Source organism: Doryrhamphus excisus, chromosome 2, assembly GCF_030265055.1.
Source record: "Doryrhamphus excisus isolate RoL2022-K1 chromosome 2, RoL_Dexc_1.0, whole genome shotgun sequence".
NCBI classification, from domain to species: Eukaryota; Metazoa; Chordata; class Actinopteri; order Syngnathiformes; family Syngnathidae; genus Doryrhamphus; species Doryrhamphus excisus.
Window position 1 is genome coordinate 29,386,600 of NC_080467.1, and position 17,911 is coordinate 29,404,510.

Consider the following 17,911-nt stretch of genomic DNA (forward strand, 5'->3'; position numbering starts at 1 on the left):
TTTCTCCGGGTATTCCGGTTTTCTCCCACATTCCAAAAACATGCTAGGTTAATTAGCGACTCCAAATTGTCCATAGGTATGAATGTGAGTGTGAATGGTTGTTTGTCTATATGTGCCCTGTGATTGGCTGGCTGGCCACCAGTCCAGGGTGGTACCCCGCCTCTCTCTCGCCCGAAGACAGCTGGGATAGGCTCCAGCACCCCTTTGTTTCAAAAGACAGCGTCTGGAGAAAAAGCTAAAATTTACAACCCCACATCTCAGGAAACTGCGGACCCCTCTCGCTTCCTCCTCTTGCGACAACGTGCGGTCACGCTGCCGTAATGCCCCCCCCCCCCTCCTCCTTTCTCTCTCTCTCCTCCTCTAGTCCCCCCCCCCCTCCCTGTCAGAGTGATGTAGGAGCCCAAGAATGGGGAAACACCTTCCAAGGAGAAAACACACATGCACTTTCATAACACACACACACACACACACACACACACACACACACACAGCTCCTGACTGAGTGCTGCGGGGGTCAGAAAACAGCACATGTTGCTTTGGACCGACTTGCACTCAACTTTTTCCCAAAGGCAAGGTAAGAAAAATCATATTCATTTGACTTTTATTAACATTTTTGTGTTCATTTTTGTGTGTTTTGCCGCAAAAAGTACATTTGTAACTATTTCAACATTGGCATTTTAATGTTATTATTATTATGAAGGCTTATACTAAATATACGATATTTAGCTGCTGTACTTGCCCCCCCCCCCCATGCACCGCTTCACGCGTCATTTTTGACCCACTTATGGAAGATTTCTTAACATTTCTTAAAATGTATAAAAGCTAAGTTAAAAATGTGAATGGTATGATATCAAAAACATGTTTTTTGAGGAATAACTGGAATATGAAATTATTTTTAAAAATTTTATTACAAAGATATTTCAAGAAAACAACCTGAAAGCATAATTTTTGACCCACTTATGGAAGATTTCTTAAAATGCATAAAAAGTAAGTTAAAAATGTGAATGGCATGATATCAAAAACATGTTTTTTGAGGAATACCTAGAATATGAAATTATTTAAAAAAAATTTAATTTCAAAGATATTTCAAGAAAACAACCTGAAAGCGTCATTTTTTACCCACTTATGGAAGATTTCTTAAAATGTATAAAAGGTAAGTTAAAAATGTGAATGGTATGATATCAAAAACATGTTTTTTTGAGGAATACCTGGAATATGAAATTATAAAAAAAAAATTTATTACAAAGATATTTCAAGAAAACAACCTAAAAGCGTCATTTTTGACCAACTTATGGAAGATTTCTTAAAATTTCTTAAAATGTATAAATGGTAAGTTAAAAATGTGAATGGCATGATATCAAAAACATGTTTTTTGAGGAATAACTGGAATATGAAATTATTTAAAAAAATTAATTACAAAGATATTTCAAGAAAACAACCTGAAAGCATAATTTTTGACCCACTTATGGAAGATTTCTTAAAATGTATAAAAAGTAAGTTAAAAATGTGAATGGCATGATATCAAAAACGTGTTTTTTGAGGAATAACTGGAATATGAAATTATTTAAAAAAAATTAATTACAATGATATTTCAAGAAAACAACCTGAAAGAGTCATTTTTGACCCACTTATGGAAGATTTCTTAAAATTTCTTAAAATGTATAAAAGGTAAATTAAAAATGTGAATGGCATGATATCAAAAACGTGTTTTTTGAGGAATACCTGGAATATGAAATTATAAAAAAAAAAATTTATTACAAAGATATTTCAAGAAAACAACCTAAAAGCGTCATTTTTGACCCACTTATGGAAGATTTCTTAAAATTTCTTAAAATGTATAAAAGGTAAATTAAAAATGTGAATGGCATGATATCAAAAACATGTTTTTTGAGGAATACCTGGAATATGAAATTATTTTAAAAAAATTAATTACAAAGATATTTCAAGAAAACAACCTGAAAGCGTCATTTTTGACCCACTTATGGAATATTTCTTAAAATGTATAAAAGCTAAGTTAAAAATGTGAATGGTATGATATCAAAAAATGTTTTTTGAGGAATACCTAGAATATGAAATTATTAAAAAAATTTATTACAAAGATATTTCTTTCAAGAAAACAACCTAAAAGCGTCATTTTTGACCCACTTATGGAAGATTTCTTAAAATTTCTTAAAATGTATAAAAGGTAAGTTCAAAATGTGAATGGTATGATATCAAAAACATGTTTTTTGAGGAATACCTGGAATATGAAATTATTTTTAAAAAATTAATTACAAAGATATTTCAAGAAAAAAACCTGAAAGCATAATTTTTGACCCACTTATGGAAGATTTCTTAAAATGTATAAAAGCTAAGTTAAAAATGTGAATGGTATGATATCAAAAACATGTTTTTTGAGGAATACCTGGAATATGAAATTATTTTTAAAAATTTTATTACAAAGATATTTCAAGAAAACAACCTGAAAGCGTCATTTTTGACCCACTTATGGAAGATTTCTTAAAATGCATAAAAAGTAAGTTAAAAATGTGAATGGCATGATATCAAAAACATGTTTTTTGAGGAATACCTAGAATATAAAATTATTTAAAAAAAATTAATTACAATGATATTTCAAGAAAACAACCTAAAAGCGTCATTTTTGACCCACTTATGGAAGATTTCTTAAAATTTCTTAAAATGTATAAAAGGTAAGTTAAAAATGTGAATGGTATGATATCAAAAACGTGTTTTTTGAGGAATACCTGGAATATGAAATTATTAAAAAAAAAATTAATTACAAAGATATTTCAAGAAAACAACCTAAAAGCGTCATTTTTGACCCACTTATGGAATATTTCTTAAAATGTATAAAAGGTAAATTAAAAATGTGAATGGCATCATATCAAAAAAAAATTTTGAGGAATACCTGGAATATGAAATTATTAAAAAATTTTATTACAAAGATATTTCTTTCAAGAAAACAACCTGAAAGCATAAGTTTTGACCCACTTATGGAAGATTTCTTAAAATGCATAAAAAGTAAGTTAAAAATGTGAATGGCATGATATCAAAAACGTGTTTTTTGAGGAATAACTGGAATATGAAATTATTAAAAAAAATGAATTACAAAGATATTTCAAAAAATCAACCTGAAAGTGCCATTTTTGACCCACTTATGGAAGATTTCTTAAAATTTCTTAAAATGTATAAAAGCTAAGTTAAAAATGTGAATGGTATGATATCAAAAACATGTTTTTTGAGGAATACCTAGAATATGAAATTATAAAAAAAAAATTAATTACAAAGATATTTCAAGAAAACAACCTGAAAGCATAATTTTTGACCCACTTATGGAAGATTTCTTAACATTTCTTAAAATGTATAAAAGGTAAGTTAAAACTGTGAATGGCATGATATCAAAAACATGTTTTTTGAGGAATACCTGGAATATGAAATTATTTTAAAAAATTAATTACAAAGATATTTCTTTCAAGAAAACAACCTGAAAGCATAATTTTTGACCCACTTATGGAAGTTTTCTTAAAATTCCTTAAAATGTATAAAAGGTAAGTTAAAAATGTGAATGGCATGATATCAAAAACGTGTTTTTGAGGAATAACTGGAATATGAAATTATTTTTAAAAAATGAATTACAAAGATATTTCAAAAAATCAACCTGAAAGTGCCATTTTTGACCCACTTATGGAAGTTTTCTTAAAATTTCTTAAAATGTATAAAAGGTAAGTTAAAAATGTGAATGGCATGATATCAAAAACATGTTTTTTTTTAGGAATACCTAGAATATGAAATTCATTCATTCATTCATTTTCTACCGCTTTTTCCTCACGAGGGTCACGGGGGGTGCTGGAGCCTATCCCAGCTGTCTTCGGGCGAGAGGCGGGGTACACCCTGGACTGGTCGCCAGCCAATCACAGGGCACATATAGACAAACAACCATTCACACTCACATTCATACCTATGGACAATTTGGAGTGGCCAATTAACCTAGCATGTTTTTGGAATGTGGGAGGAAACCGGAGTACCCGGAGAAAACCCACGCATGCACGGGGAGAACATGCAAACTCCACACAGAGATGGCCGAGGGCGGGGACCGAACCCTGGTCTCCTAGCTGTGAGGTCTGCGCACTAACCACCAGACCGCCGTGCCGCCCCAGAATATGAAATTATTAAAAAAAATTAATTACAAAGATATTTCAAGAAAACAACCTGAAAGCGTCATTTTTGACCCACTTATGGAAGATTTCTTAAAATTTCTTAAAATGTATAAAAAGTAAATTAAAAATGTGAATGGCATCATATCAAAAAAAAATTTTGAGGAATACCTGGAATATGAAATTATTAAAAAAAATTTAATTACAAAGATATTTCAAGAAAACAACCTGAAAGCATCATTAAGAGATAAAAAAATTATTTTTTTTTTTTTTTTTTTTTTTTTTAGCTCTCCCTCATTTTATTGTGGCTGTTCAGTTCACGTGCCAAATCGTCTGCGTCGAAGGAGGCCCATCAAGCGTCCCTCATCACCTGACCTAACATGGGATGAACCCCTGACCACAAGGCCTCAAGGTAACCTCGTGAATAACGTCTTTGTCCTTTTTGAGTGGGGGGGTAAAAGTAAAAAAAAAAAAAAATCAGGACAATGTCTTCCTCTCACTGCATGCAACCATAACACATTAAATCCATAACAATAAATCAAACGTCTACCGATCTATTCACTATAAAATTACCAGCAACAATTGCGTTCTGCAAAAAAATGCTCGGGGAAATAGGTCACAGGTTCGAATCCTTGAACTATATGCTTCAGTGTCGTCACTGATGGCGTCTTTATTCTGTTACCGCTAACTAAAACAACTTTCTTTGTCGAGCTATTTAGCTTGCGGCGTCGTTTGGAAACATTAGCTATGGCCGATAGTGGAATTGAACTCGGTTCTCCTAGCTGTGAGGTCTACGTGCTAACCACTCGACCGCCGTGCAGCCAAGTAGGATTCATTCATTCGTTCATTTTTTTACCGCTTTTCTTCACGAGGGTCGCGGGGGGGGGGTGCTGGAGCCTATCCCAGCTGTCTTCGGGCGAGAGGCAGGACACACTCTGGACTGGTCGCCAGCCAGCCAATCACAGGTCACATATAGACAAACAACCATTCACACTCACATTCAACCTAGCATCACAACCTAGCATGTTTTTTTTTTGGGAATGTGGAAGGAAACCGGAGTACCCGGAGAAAACCCACACATGCACGGGGAGAACATGCAAAAACTCCACACAGAAATGGCCGAGGGTGGAATTGAACCCTGGAATCAATGCGTTTTTATGATATTTAGTATTATATTTAGGAGTTGATAAGTTGATAAGAATCAAACGTTCCGATTGGATTCCATAGAAAATGCATGCGGGTCATTTTTGACCCACTTATGGAAGTTTGGGTTAGTAACTAAAATTTCTTAAAATGTACAAAAGGTAAGTTAAAAATGTGAATGTCATGATGTCAAAAACGTGTTTTTTCAGAGGCCACTGCCCGTGTACGACGCTTTTGTGGGCTGTCCTTACACGTACGTTCTTCAGTGTGAGAAAGGGCGCTCCAGCGTAAATTTCTCACCTGCAAAATGAATCAACGGCGACGTCTATTTATCTACCATCTTTAAAGGAAGTTTCATACAAATCCACAATTTCCTCTCGATCCCAGAAAACAAAACCCGTAACATGAATGGCGTGGAATAGAATGTACGCCTCTGCCAAGGCTGAACAATCTTCAACAACAACAAAAAAAAAATTAATACAGTAATCTCTCCTTTATGCCGGTTGATTGGCTTCAAAACCTGTTTATAGACTTCTAGAGCCCTCTTGACATGAACTAACACCCCTATAGCCACATTTATACTGCTACTATTCGATATAGTCAACACAATAAGAACAAGTAAGCCGTTTAAGACATAAAAAAAGACGGTGTTGATATAAATGAGTCCCCTAGAGGGGGGCTGAGTGGTGGCCGGACAGGAAATGAGGTGGGTTTGACGTGGATTACTGTAGCAACAGTAGTGTTTTGTTTTATTTTACTGTGTTTCATCACAATAACATTACTGACATCTAGTGGCCAGTGTAGAATACTGCATTAGCATATTAGCTATGCACTATATCGATTTTTTTACCAAACCAATACCGAGAAGAACCAGAGTATAGAGGGGAGGGAGACACTTCTTGTGGCCCAGCAAGGTGCACTATATTCGGACACATGCCCAGAGCAGCCGATGTGCCGCTACGGAGGTCTTGAGAACCAGAGTATAGAGAGGGACGAGCCAGCTTGCGTGGCCCAGCAAGGTGCACTGTATTCGGACACACGCTCCGTGTAGCCGGTGGGCGGCTATGGAGGTCTCGACTGTTTTTTTTTTTCCCCGTCATCACAAAACATTTGGTACAGCTAGCGCTAGCAATGTTTGTTTTGGTCATTCGCTTACCTGCACAGTACGGTTAATCTCGCTTTATTGGATCGTTTTTCTCACCAAACATCACAGTAACATTACTGACATCTAGTGGCCGGTGTAGAATACTGCATTAGCATTATTAGCTATGCACTATATCGATTTTTTTCCCAAACGAATGCCGAGAAGAACCAGAGTATAGAGGGGAGGGAGACACTTCTTGTGGCCCAGCAAGGTGCACTATATTCGGGCACACGTCCAGATCAGCTGGTGTACCGCTACGGAGGTCTTGAGAACCAGAGTATAGAGAGGGACGAGCCAGCTGGCGTGGCCCAGCAAGGTGCACCGTATTCGGACACACGCTCCGTGTAGCCGGTGGGCGGCTATGGAGGTCTCGACTGTTTTTTTTTTTTTTTTTCCCGTCATCACAAAACATTTGGTACAACTAGCGCTAGCAATGTTTGTTTTGGTCATTCGCTTACCTGCACAGTACGGATAATCTCGCTTTATTGGATCATTTTTCTCACCAAACATCACAGTAACATTACTGACACCTAGTGGCCGGTGTAGAATACTGCATTAGCACTATTAGCTATGCACTATATCGATTTTTTTCCCAAACCAATATCGAGAAGATCCAGAGTATAGAGGGGAGGGAGACACTTCTTGTGGCCCAGCAAGGTGCACTATATTCGGACACACGCGCAGAGCAGCCAGTGTGCCACTACGGAGGTCTGGAGAACCAGAGTATAGAGCAGGACGAGCCCGTTGCCGTGGCCCAGCAAGGTGCACTGTATTCGGACACATGCTCCGTGTAGCCGGTGGGCGGCTATGGAGGTCTCGACTGTTTTTTTTTTTTCCCGTCATCACAAAACATTTGGTACAGCTAGCGCTAGCAATGTTTGTTTTGGTCATTCGCTTACCTGCACAGTACGAATAATCTCGCTTTATTGGATAATTTTTCTCACCAAACATCACAGTAACATTACTGACACCTAGTGGCCAGTGTAGAATACTGCATTAGCATTATTAGCTATGCACTATATCGATTTTTTTTACCAAACCAATACCGAGAAGAACCAGAGTATAGAGGGGAGGGAGACACTTCTTATGGCCCAGCAAAGTGCACTATATTCGGACACACGCGCAGAGCAGCCAGTGTGCCACTACGGAGGTCTTGAGAACCAGAGTATAGAGAGGGACGAGCCAGCTGGCGTGGCCCAGCAAGGTGCACTGTATTCGGACACACGTTCCGTGTAGCCGGTGGGTGGCTATGGAGGTCTCGACTGTTTTTTTTTCACCAAACATCACAGTAACATTACTGACACCTAGTGGCCAGTGTAGAATACTGCATTAGCATTATTAGCGATGCGCTATATCGATTTTTTTTCCCAAACCAATACCGAGAAGAACCAGAGTATAGAGGGGAGGGAGACACTTCTTGTGGCCCAGCAAGGTGCACTATATTCGGACACATGCCCAGAGCAGCCGGTGTGCCGCTACGGAGGTCTTGAGAACCAGAGTATAGAGAGGGACGAGCCAGCTGGCGTGGCCCAGCAAGGTGCACTGTATTCGGACACACGCTCCGTGTAGCCGGTGGGCGGCTATGGAGGTCTCGACTGTTGTTTTTTTTTTTTCCCGTCATCACAAAACATTTGGTACAGCTAGCGCTAGCAATGTTTGTTTTGGTCATTCGCTTACCTGCACAGTACGGTTAATCTCGCTTTATTGGATCATTTTTCTCACCAAACATCACAGTAACATTACTGACATCTAGTGGCCAGTGTAGCATACTGCATTAGCACGATTAGCTATGCACTATATCGATTTTTTTACCAAACCAATACCGAGAAGAACCAGAGTATAGAGGGGAGGGAGACACTTCTTGTGGCCCAGCAAGGTGCACTATATTCGGACACACGCGCAGAGCAACCGGTGTGCCGCTATGGAGGTCTTGAGAACCAGAGTATAGAGAGGGACGAGCCAGCTGGCATGGCCCAGCAAGGTGCACCGTATTCGGACACACGTTCCGTGTAGCCGGTGGGCGGCTATGGAGGTCTCGACTGTTTTTTTTTTTTTTTCCCGTCATCACAGAACATTTGGTACAACTAGCGCTAGCAATGTTTGTTTTGGTCATTCGCTTACCTGCACAGTACGGTTAATCTCGCTTTATTGGATCATTTTTCTCACCAAACATCACAGTAACATTACTGACACCTAGTGGCCAGTGTAGAATACTGCATTAGCATTATTAGCTATGCGCTATATCGATTTTTTTTCCAAACCAATACCGAGAAGAACCAGAGTACAGAGGGGAGAGAGACACTTCTTGTGTCCGAATATAGTGCACCTTGCTGGGCCACATGTCCAGAGCAACCGGTGTGCCGCTATGGAGGTCTTGAGAACCAGAGTATAGAGAGGGACGAGCCCGTTGCCGTGGCCCAGCAAGGTGCACTGTATTCGGACACACGTTCCGTGTAGTCGGGGTGCCGCTACGGAGGTCTCTACGTTTTTTTTTTCCTGTCATCACAGAACATTTGGTACAACTAGCGCTAGCAATGTTTGTTTTGGTCATTCGCTTACCTGCACAGTACGGTTAATCTCGCTTTATTGGATCGTTTTTGGAATTTAGTGGATTGTTATCGGATTTATCGGTATGATGTCATAATTCCCTCATCTGCGAATGTAAACATTAGTAATTTTTTGACTAACTGACCTAGGTGAACATCCTAAACAAGGATTCAAACCTGCCGTATCATTCCGGCATCTGAACCAAATGTTACCCACATCATCAATGTGTGACTTCTCACCCAAATTCATGGGAACATCCTTGGAAGAAACCTTCCCATCAGCGCGTTGACGCACACACGCATAAATAAAAGTCAGCCCTCCTGCATGTTTACACGTTTTCACGCCCACACGTACAGTAGTCCTCTAAAAAGGAACTTCCTGTTTACAACCAGCTGTGCCCCCGTGTATCCTGACTGCGAGCGCCACCACATCCACGACCTCTAACCCCGAGGGGCCGCGTGGGGGGCGGCCGGGGTGGGTGGAGGGGGGGTGCGGTAGCCGCAGTTTTGACAACAATGCGCTGCACCACCCTCCTGGCCCTCTTGTTCGGGGTCTTGCTGTACCTGGGCATGGGAGCGTTGGTCTTCCAGACTCTGGAGGCTTCCGAGGAGAGCGTCAAGTTCCAGGAGCTGCTGGATGCCAAAAACAACTTTCTGAATGATCACTTCTGCGTCAGCGAGCGGGACTTCTACGAGCTGGTGAAGGTATCACAGGACTTTATTATGTTACATAACACCACACAAACCATTCTGAGTTTCAAATGCACAACATAAACATTTTTGAAGAGTGATTGGTGGTCTATTATTAGTCAAAACATCTGGAAATACGAGTAATATGTATTCTGACCACTAGGTGGCGGCAATGCAAAACTAATGATTTTGTTTCCCATTCCAATGCTGCATAGGCTGGTATTAGCGATACCTTTAGATACCCAAAGGTAGTCTATTTCACATCAATGTAATACATTTAATACATATATTAATGTAAATAAATTAATAATTGAAGTAAATTAATTTAAACAATAAAGTATATTGAGGTAACGGGGTCATTTTCAATATATGAAAACTTTATTTATAATTCAAACATGGCTCCGTTTACAATGGGTCACATCACGAAAAATACATTAGCTTACTTTACATTTAATTAAAATTGCATGAAGTCAGATATGGTATGTCCTACATGATGGAGTTAATAAAAAAAAGTTATCCGATCCCTTATGGAGGTGGTAAGTTTTTGGTTTCTTCCGTTTAAAAGAAATAAATTAGCAAACAGTTAGCTAGTTAAACTAGTTAGCTTGTTATCTAGCGGCTAGCATAAAGAGTTTCAATGTGGTGTAAACACGGAATAATAAAAGTGTAAATGCAACTAATGCTTAAAACCGCATTTAGAAAGCCACAAACATGTTTTTTTCTGTGCTATAACTACGAAAAAAAATAATTTATTAAAATCGAATGATATATCATGGGAATCAATTTAATACGTCACTTCCGGAATCAATTAACTTCGATAATCGAGTGACAACTTACTGAAAAAAATATCTAATTTACTGTAATGTACGATTATATATTTAAATGTAATAAATATATATTTTTTTAAATGTCCCATTATACTATTCAACTGTTTTTCAGCCTCCATGACTATCATTAGTATCCAGTCTGTTTTCCAAGACTTCCATTTTGCTCCCGCAGGGAGTTGCGTCCGCCGTGGAAGCCGGCCTGGAGGTCAGCAACCTCTCCACCAACTTCACCAGCCGATGGGACGTCGCCTCGACCTTCTTCTTCTGCGGCGCCATCATCACCACCATAGGTAACGCCTCCCGAGTGTCTCCCGACGCGATCCCCTGAGACGTCACCATCAAAGCTCTCTATCTCAGGCTTTGGTAACCTGTCTCCTCGGACGTGGTACGGTCAGCTGTTCTGCGTGTGCTACGCCCTGGTCGGCATCCCCATGTTCGGGATCCTGCTGGCCGGAGTGGGCGACCACATGGGCACCGTGCTGCGCAGGGCGGTGGCCAAGATTGAGACCCTCTTCCTGGTGAGTGTAGTGTTGCTAGTGTCTGTGATATGATTGGATAATATGGATTGGAGTGAACATATTGGGTGAAACTAATATAAAGGTGACTATAGGGGTGTTATTTTATGTCTTGAGAGCTCTGATAATGTATTCAGAATATTCTAAGCAGGCTTTTTATGCCTGTTCTGTCTTATTATTGTCGCCATAATGTGTCCGTGACGAGTTAGCATAACGTCACATGACAAAAGTCATGTGACCCGGACCCCTGTTGTCTTAGCTATGTCGGCAACATCCGCACTAACTTTGTTTGTCTGGGCGTTAGAAACGTAAAGTGCGACCCACCACCGTGCGAGTGATCTCCGCCGTCCTCTCCATCCTCATCGGGTGCCTCATCTTCCTCGCCGTGCCCACGGTTGTCTTCCAGAAATCCGAGGACTGGTCCTTCCTGGAGTCGCTCTACTTTGTTGTCATCACGCTCACCACAGTGGGCTTCGGAGACTACGTACCAGGTGTTTTACTTGGCGTTTCCCCAAAAAAGGTCAGCACGCGAAATCCCCGCCATTCCTCACGTGTGTGTTTGTGTGTCCAGATGGGAGTCATGCGGGCGGGTTCTTCTTCAAACCCCTGGTGTGGTTGTGGATCATGTTTGGTTTGGCCTACTTTGCCTCCATCCTCACCATGATCGGCAACTGGCTGCGTGTGCTGTCCAAGAGGACGCGCGCCGAGGCGAGACACACTCACCGCAACACTGATGTCCACACTGGGTTTATTTTTAGGTGTATCTTTATTTTTATTTTATTTTATTTTATTTTATTTTATTTTATTTTTTTATTTTATTTTATTTTATTTTATTTTATTTTATTTTATTTTATTTTATTTTATTTTATTTTATTTTATTTTATTTTATTTTATTTTATTTTATTTTATTTTATTTTATTTTATATTATATTATATTATATTATATTATATTATATTATATTATATTATATTATTTTTATTTTATTTTATTATTATATATTATTTTATTATTATATTATTATATTATTATATATTATTATATTTTATTATATTTTATTATTATATTTTATTATTTATATTTTCTCCTGAAGATGACATTTTTTTTGCTTGTTTTTTATTTTGATTTATTTAATCAAATATTTCAACTTTCTAAACTTTTTTTGTAATAATGAGTTTTTATTTTCAGGATATTTGGACTTCATTATCATAAAATTATAACTTCATATTATGAATTTGTATGTTTAATTTGTATGTTTATTAGAGATGCATTGGGGTTTTTTTTTCAAACCAACATAATATGCAATTTTTTTTCCAATATTTTTTCAATATTTCAACAATCAAACAGGCGACATTTTTGAAGGTGACATTTTTTTTGACTTGTTTTTCATTTTGATTTATTTGATCAAATATTTCAACTTTCAAAACATTTTTCTTGTAATAATATGTTTTATTTATTTCATTAATTAATTAATTTATTTTATTATTTTATTCATTATCATAAAATTCTAACTTTATATTATGAATTATATTTATTTTTAGGTGTATGTTTATTAGAGATGCATTGTTTTGGGGGTTTTTTTTTCAATATTTTTTCAATATTTCAACAATCAAACAGGCGACATTTTTGAAGGTGACATTTTTTTTTTGCTTGTTTTTTATTTTGATTTATTTGATCAAATATTTCAACTTTCAAAACATTTTTCTTGTAATAATGTTTTTATTTATTTTATTTATTTTATTTATTTTATTTATTTTATTTATTTTATTTATTTTATTTATTTTATTTATTTTATTTATTTACATATATTTGGACTTCATTATCATAAAATTATAACTTCATATTATGAATTATATTTATTTTTCGGTGTATGTTTATTAGAGATGCATTGTTTTGTGGGTTTTTTTCAAACCAACATGATGTGCAATTTTTTTTCAATATTTTTTCAATATTTCAACAATCAAACAGGCGACATTTTTGAAGGTGACATTTTTTTTTGCTTGTTTTTTATTTTGATTTATTTGATCAAATATTTCAACTTTCAAAACATTTTTTCTTGTAATAATATTTATTTATTTTATTTATTTTATTTATTTTATTTATTTGGACTTCATTATCATAGAATTATAACTTCATATTATTATGAATTTATTTTTCTGATATTTTGTCTTTATGATAAACACATAAATGCCATAAATGGCACCCGTACTGCAGTTTTGACACCCCTGATGTAAGATAAACATATCGGACAAACATAGTAACGTCAAAAATATATTTTTTTCTTATATTGCAATATTGCATATTTTGCAATGAATACAAAAAGGAAGCGTACTGCTGAGCTGCAACCAGCGGAGGCGCTGTCGAGTCATTCACAACACGAGTGACGCTGTTGTCATTATGATGTTGTGAGAATGTGTTGCGTTATTGTATTATTATTATTATTAATAATATTATACATATTATTATTGTATGGCAGATGGAGGAGTTGCGGGCCCACGCCACAGACTGGACCCAGCACATGTCCAAGGACTTCCGGATCCCCAACCCGCTGGAGTTCAACGACCCCTTCCTGCTGCAACGCCGCCGCTGGAAGCGTAGCGAGCGCCGTCGCATCCGCCGCGGAGCCCAGGGCACGTTGGGACACTGGGTCCGATCCGGCTCCGAGAACGGACGCCTTCCCAACCACTGGGCCGGCCTCTCCGGATCCATGAGCCGCCTGGAGGTGCTCAGCTCCTCCCTGGAGAGGATGATGATGTCCAAATCTCGTGTGAGGGTCGTCGGCGCCGGAGTCGGCGGCACGATTCCGAGAGCGAAGCCCGCCGAGCCCTGTGCCGGTTTGCGGCGGGAAGCCGGGCGGCGCTCCTTACCTCACCTGCTCATGCGCTCCTTCTCCGTGCCCGTCGCTCGCTCCGCCTCCGAGCTGGACTCTCCTGAAGCGGCCGCGCAGGAAGAAGGCTCACTCTCGGGATCCGAGTCCGACATCTCGTCGGCGTCTTCGTCTTTCTCGGTTCTCCGGCGGTTCCAGGCATGTCACGCGGCATGCGGCCTTGAAGATGGAGGAGAAAATAACCATCCCGACTCCCTGATTGCTCCTCTTCCTCCTTACTCTCCCAACGTAGTCGTCGACAACGACGACGATCCCTCAACTGCGTGTCAGCTGCTAGACTTCTTCGGGGAGAACCTGGCGTACATCGACGAGTCCTCCGACACGCTGAGCGAGCACGCCTGGACGGTGGGCGGCGAGGACAGGAGGAGCCGAACCCGTAAGCCCAAGAAGAGAAGCATGAGGAGGCGGCTGTCACGCAGGTGGAGCCCCCTCCAGGCGAGGAGGCCCAGCGGCCTGACGCCGCAGACGCCGCAGCCGCCGCAGACGCCGCCGCAGACGTCGCCGCAGACGACGCTGCCGCCGACGCCGCAGACGACGCTGCCGCCGACGCCGCAGACGCCGGCGCAGACGCCGGCGCAGACGCCGCCGCAGACGCCGCCGCAGACGCCGCCGCCGCAGACGCAGACGCCGCCGCAGACGCCGCCGCAGACGCCGCCGCAGACGCAGACGCCGCAGACGCAGACGCCGCAGACGACGCCGCCGCAGACGACGCCGCCGCAGACGCCGCCGCAGACGACGCCGCCGCAGACGCCGCCGCAGACGCAGACGCCGCCGCAGACGACGCCGCCGCAGACGCCGCCGCAGACGTCGCCGCAGACGCCGCCGCCGCCGCAGACGCTGCAGACGACGCCGCAGACGTCGCCACAGACGCCGCCGACGCCGCCGACACCGCCGACGCCGCCGCCTCCTCCCGTCTCGTCTCTTTCAGACCTGACTCGCTCCGAGAACCACACCCACCCGCTTCCCACACTATGACAGCCCGCTTTTGTAGTGAACACGCCCGCGTTCGTCACGCCCGTCATCATCAACTTTTCGTGGTTGGCGTCGCTAACGTGCACCGTTAGCGTCAACGGCGGCCATACATACGTGTACCATGGTACCCTGCCTCAGCTGGGATAGGCTCCAGCTTACCACACGTCACCCTCATGAGGACATGAATGTACTGATGGTCATTTTGTGCAGGGGTGTCCAAAGTGCGGTCCGAGGGCCATTTTTGGACTGTGAAACAAAAACACAACAGCAAAAATGGGTAAAAAAAACAACACTGACGAGAATAAAAATAAAATAAAATATTACGAGAAAAAAGTTGTAATCTAATGCTAATAACTTTATTATATTATATTATATTATATTCAAACCAACATGATATGCAATTTTTTTCAATATTTTTTCAATATTTCAACAATCAAACAGGCATCAAAGAGAAAAAAGTTGTAATCTAATGATAATAATAACTTTATTATATTATATTCAAACCAACATTATATGCAAATTTTTTTCAATATTTTTTCAATATTTCAACAATCAAACAGGCATCAAAGAGGAAAAAAAATTGTAATCTAATGATAATAATAACTTCATTTTTAAATAAATGTCTTAATGTTATTGGGGGGAAAATATTCAGAGAAAAAAGTCTCACTTTTACAAGAATAAAAATTGTAATATGAAAAAATGTAATAAAAAAATGACAAATATTTAATGTCATATTAGGAGAAACAACAAAAAGTTGTAATTTTTTTTGAGGAAAAAGATCTAATTAAGTAAATATTTCAGAGAATTAAAAAAAAAGTAGAAAATATGGAAAGTAAAAAAAACAAAAAATTTTTTTGAAGTTAATACTAATAATACTATAATAATAATAATATACTACTACAATATATGACAAAGCTGAGATGGAGTTTTTCTCCAAATACATACATTTTTCACAATGTGGCCCTCGCTGTAAAAAGTTTGGACACCCCTATTGTAAGTCTTTTGAGTTCACTGTTGCCATGGTGATATGGATTGGGTTGCGGTCTTGCTTCCTTCATTAAAAAATGGCATTCAAATACATTTTGTGAACTACCAAATAATGCATTTTAAAATGACATCATAATAATAAATAGCGGATGACAAACCCCAATATCTGTCAAAGTATGCCCCCTTGTGGCTGTGAACGGAATTGCTGACCGCCATTGAAATTAGCAATTTATTTATTTATACCCCAAAAAAATGTTATTTTTTCTGTTCGTACGATAATATCAAAACATAAATGTGCATCAATGTTTAAAATTTTGAAAACAAAATGTTTTGTGTGCATATTTGGTGAGATTGTCAACATTTTTTGGGACGTGCGCGAGCCTACGACGTCACAACCAAAACAAAGATGGCGGCCCTCGATGGTAACTTTGTGGCGTTTGTGTTTATAAAACGCTTTTTTGATATTTACTACACCGCTTACTTTGAAGTAAACACACATTTCATGGAAAGGAGGAGTTTGTAGTGGTTTTAAAAAATATTATATCGCCACCTGCTGGCTTTGGAATCCACATTTCAGCGATGTATTGCCGAAATATGCTCTAGCTTAAAATAGGTTGCTAATACCCCGGATGTGCGTGATAAACAACTCCGTGTTAAATTGAAATGAAGGCGTCTCTCCAGATGACTTATTTTAAGCTCAACAATTTAGTGTCAGACATTTTGTGCTTTCTACAGACGCGCTGACCTCTCTTAAGTCCTCGTTGAACCCAAAATGGGTGCATGCGGTCTCCATTCAGTGAGGGTTCTGATTCCTCGGGAGGCCATTGAACGCAACAAGAGGACCATTATAGCTTTTGACAAGTTGATTCATATGTATTTTTTTTTTAAATATATATTTTTTTGTTAAGTTGTTGTGATGTCAGGAATAAAAATACGTGGAAGATTGTTACAACAAGTTTGAAACTTTTTTTAGTGCATAAATAGGTCTTATTTTATGACGTGACGTCATAAATCTGCGCCAGGACGCTCTCTAGTGTTTAAAAAGAGAATCGCCTGTCTTCAATGTAACACAATGGCCGACCGCGCCTCCTCCTCCAACTCCTTTATAACCTTTTTATTTGTTCTTTACGGATGTCAATGCCTCGTCTAGCGTCCACGTCCAGAGCCCACGTCCCTCCCACAAGACCGTCAGCGTGGGATAAGTACAGGTTAGATATAGCAAGAGGTAGTTAAGTGGAAAAGACAAACAGATGCTGGGCCCCGGTTTACTCAGGAAGGGCGGGGGGAGGAGAGGAGGGGCTCACCGCATGCGCAATGAAAGCACACCCACACAAAGTGAGACTGTGGCTTTAAAGGAAAAAAAAACGCGAAATAAATCTCTTAAACTATTTTAATTGCACACGTAGTTCGAATGAAACCTTAACTCCAACCAAAGCGAACATGCTTATAAGACTTTTATTGTGCTACTGAACGTTTTAAAGTGTTTTATGTGCTGTGGCAAAACAGGAAAATGGCGTCCGTGTGGTGTCTTCGCTGCCTTGTGTGTCTTCGTGAAGTCTTAAAGGTAAAGGTAACTTATTTCACTCATTTGGGTTTTTTTTATGTGTAAAACTAATAAAGGGTGTTTTTGTGTTGACATTTCACAGTGGCAACCGCTGATGACATCATAAATGAGCGACATAGCGAGTGAAAAATGAACTTTGAGCATCGGAGCCTTTTGGGTCGCAAAAGTCTTATAATATTATAAGCACGGGAACTGATTATGCGATGCATTCAATTGTAATCTGATGCATGTTCAAATGAAATAAAACCATTACCATAGTGTGTCGTTTTTTTCAACTTGCTCAAAATGCACTTTTCTGTTAAAATAAACCCGGGAAACCTCACACACACTCAACAGGGGCCCCAGGAGCATCCAAAAATGGCATAAAATGCCAAAATTTCAGGGTATCAATTTTTGAAAAAAAACGTAAGGGGTTAGTATGTCGTTTTTTTCATTTTTTTCAACTTGCTCAAAATGCACTTTTCTGTTAAAATAAACACGGGAA

At 39.4% G+C, this 17,911-nt stretch overlaps 1 protein-coding gene and 1 long non-coding RNA gene across 2 annotated transcripts; both read left to right on the forward strand.

The window, feature by feature from the left end:
• Positions 1-320: 320 nt before the first annotated feature.
• kcnk4a (potassium channel, subfamily K, member 4a) lies at positions 321-14,879 on the forward strand. Its single transcript, XM_058061732.1, has 8 exons — positions 321-574; positions 4,442-4,566; positions 9,381-9,692; positions 10,677-10,794; positions 10,862-11,022; positions 11,324-11,510; positions 11,591-11,727; positions 13,494-14,879. Exons 3-8 carry the CDS (start codon positions 9,504-9,506, stop codon positions 14,877-14,879), a joined length of 2,178 nt encoding a protein of 725 aa, XP_057917715.1. The 5' UTR covers positions 321-574; positions 4,442-4,566; positions 9,381-9,503.
• Positions 14,880-15,692: 813 nt separating this feature from the next.
• On the forward strand, positions 15,693-17,672 carry LOC131108827 (uncharacterized). The gene is made up of 3 exons (XR_009120546.1): positions 15,693-17,071; positions 17,370-17,427; positions 17,510-17,672. It is a non-coding gene; the product is annotated as an uncharacterized LOC131108827 (long non-coding RNA).
• The last annotated feature ends 239 nt before the right edge of the window (positions 17,673-17,911 follow it).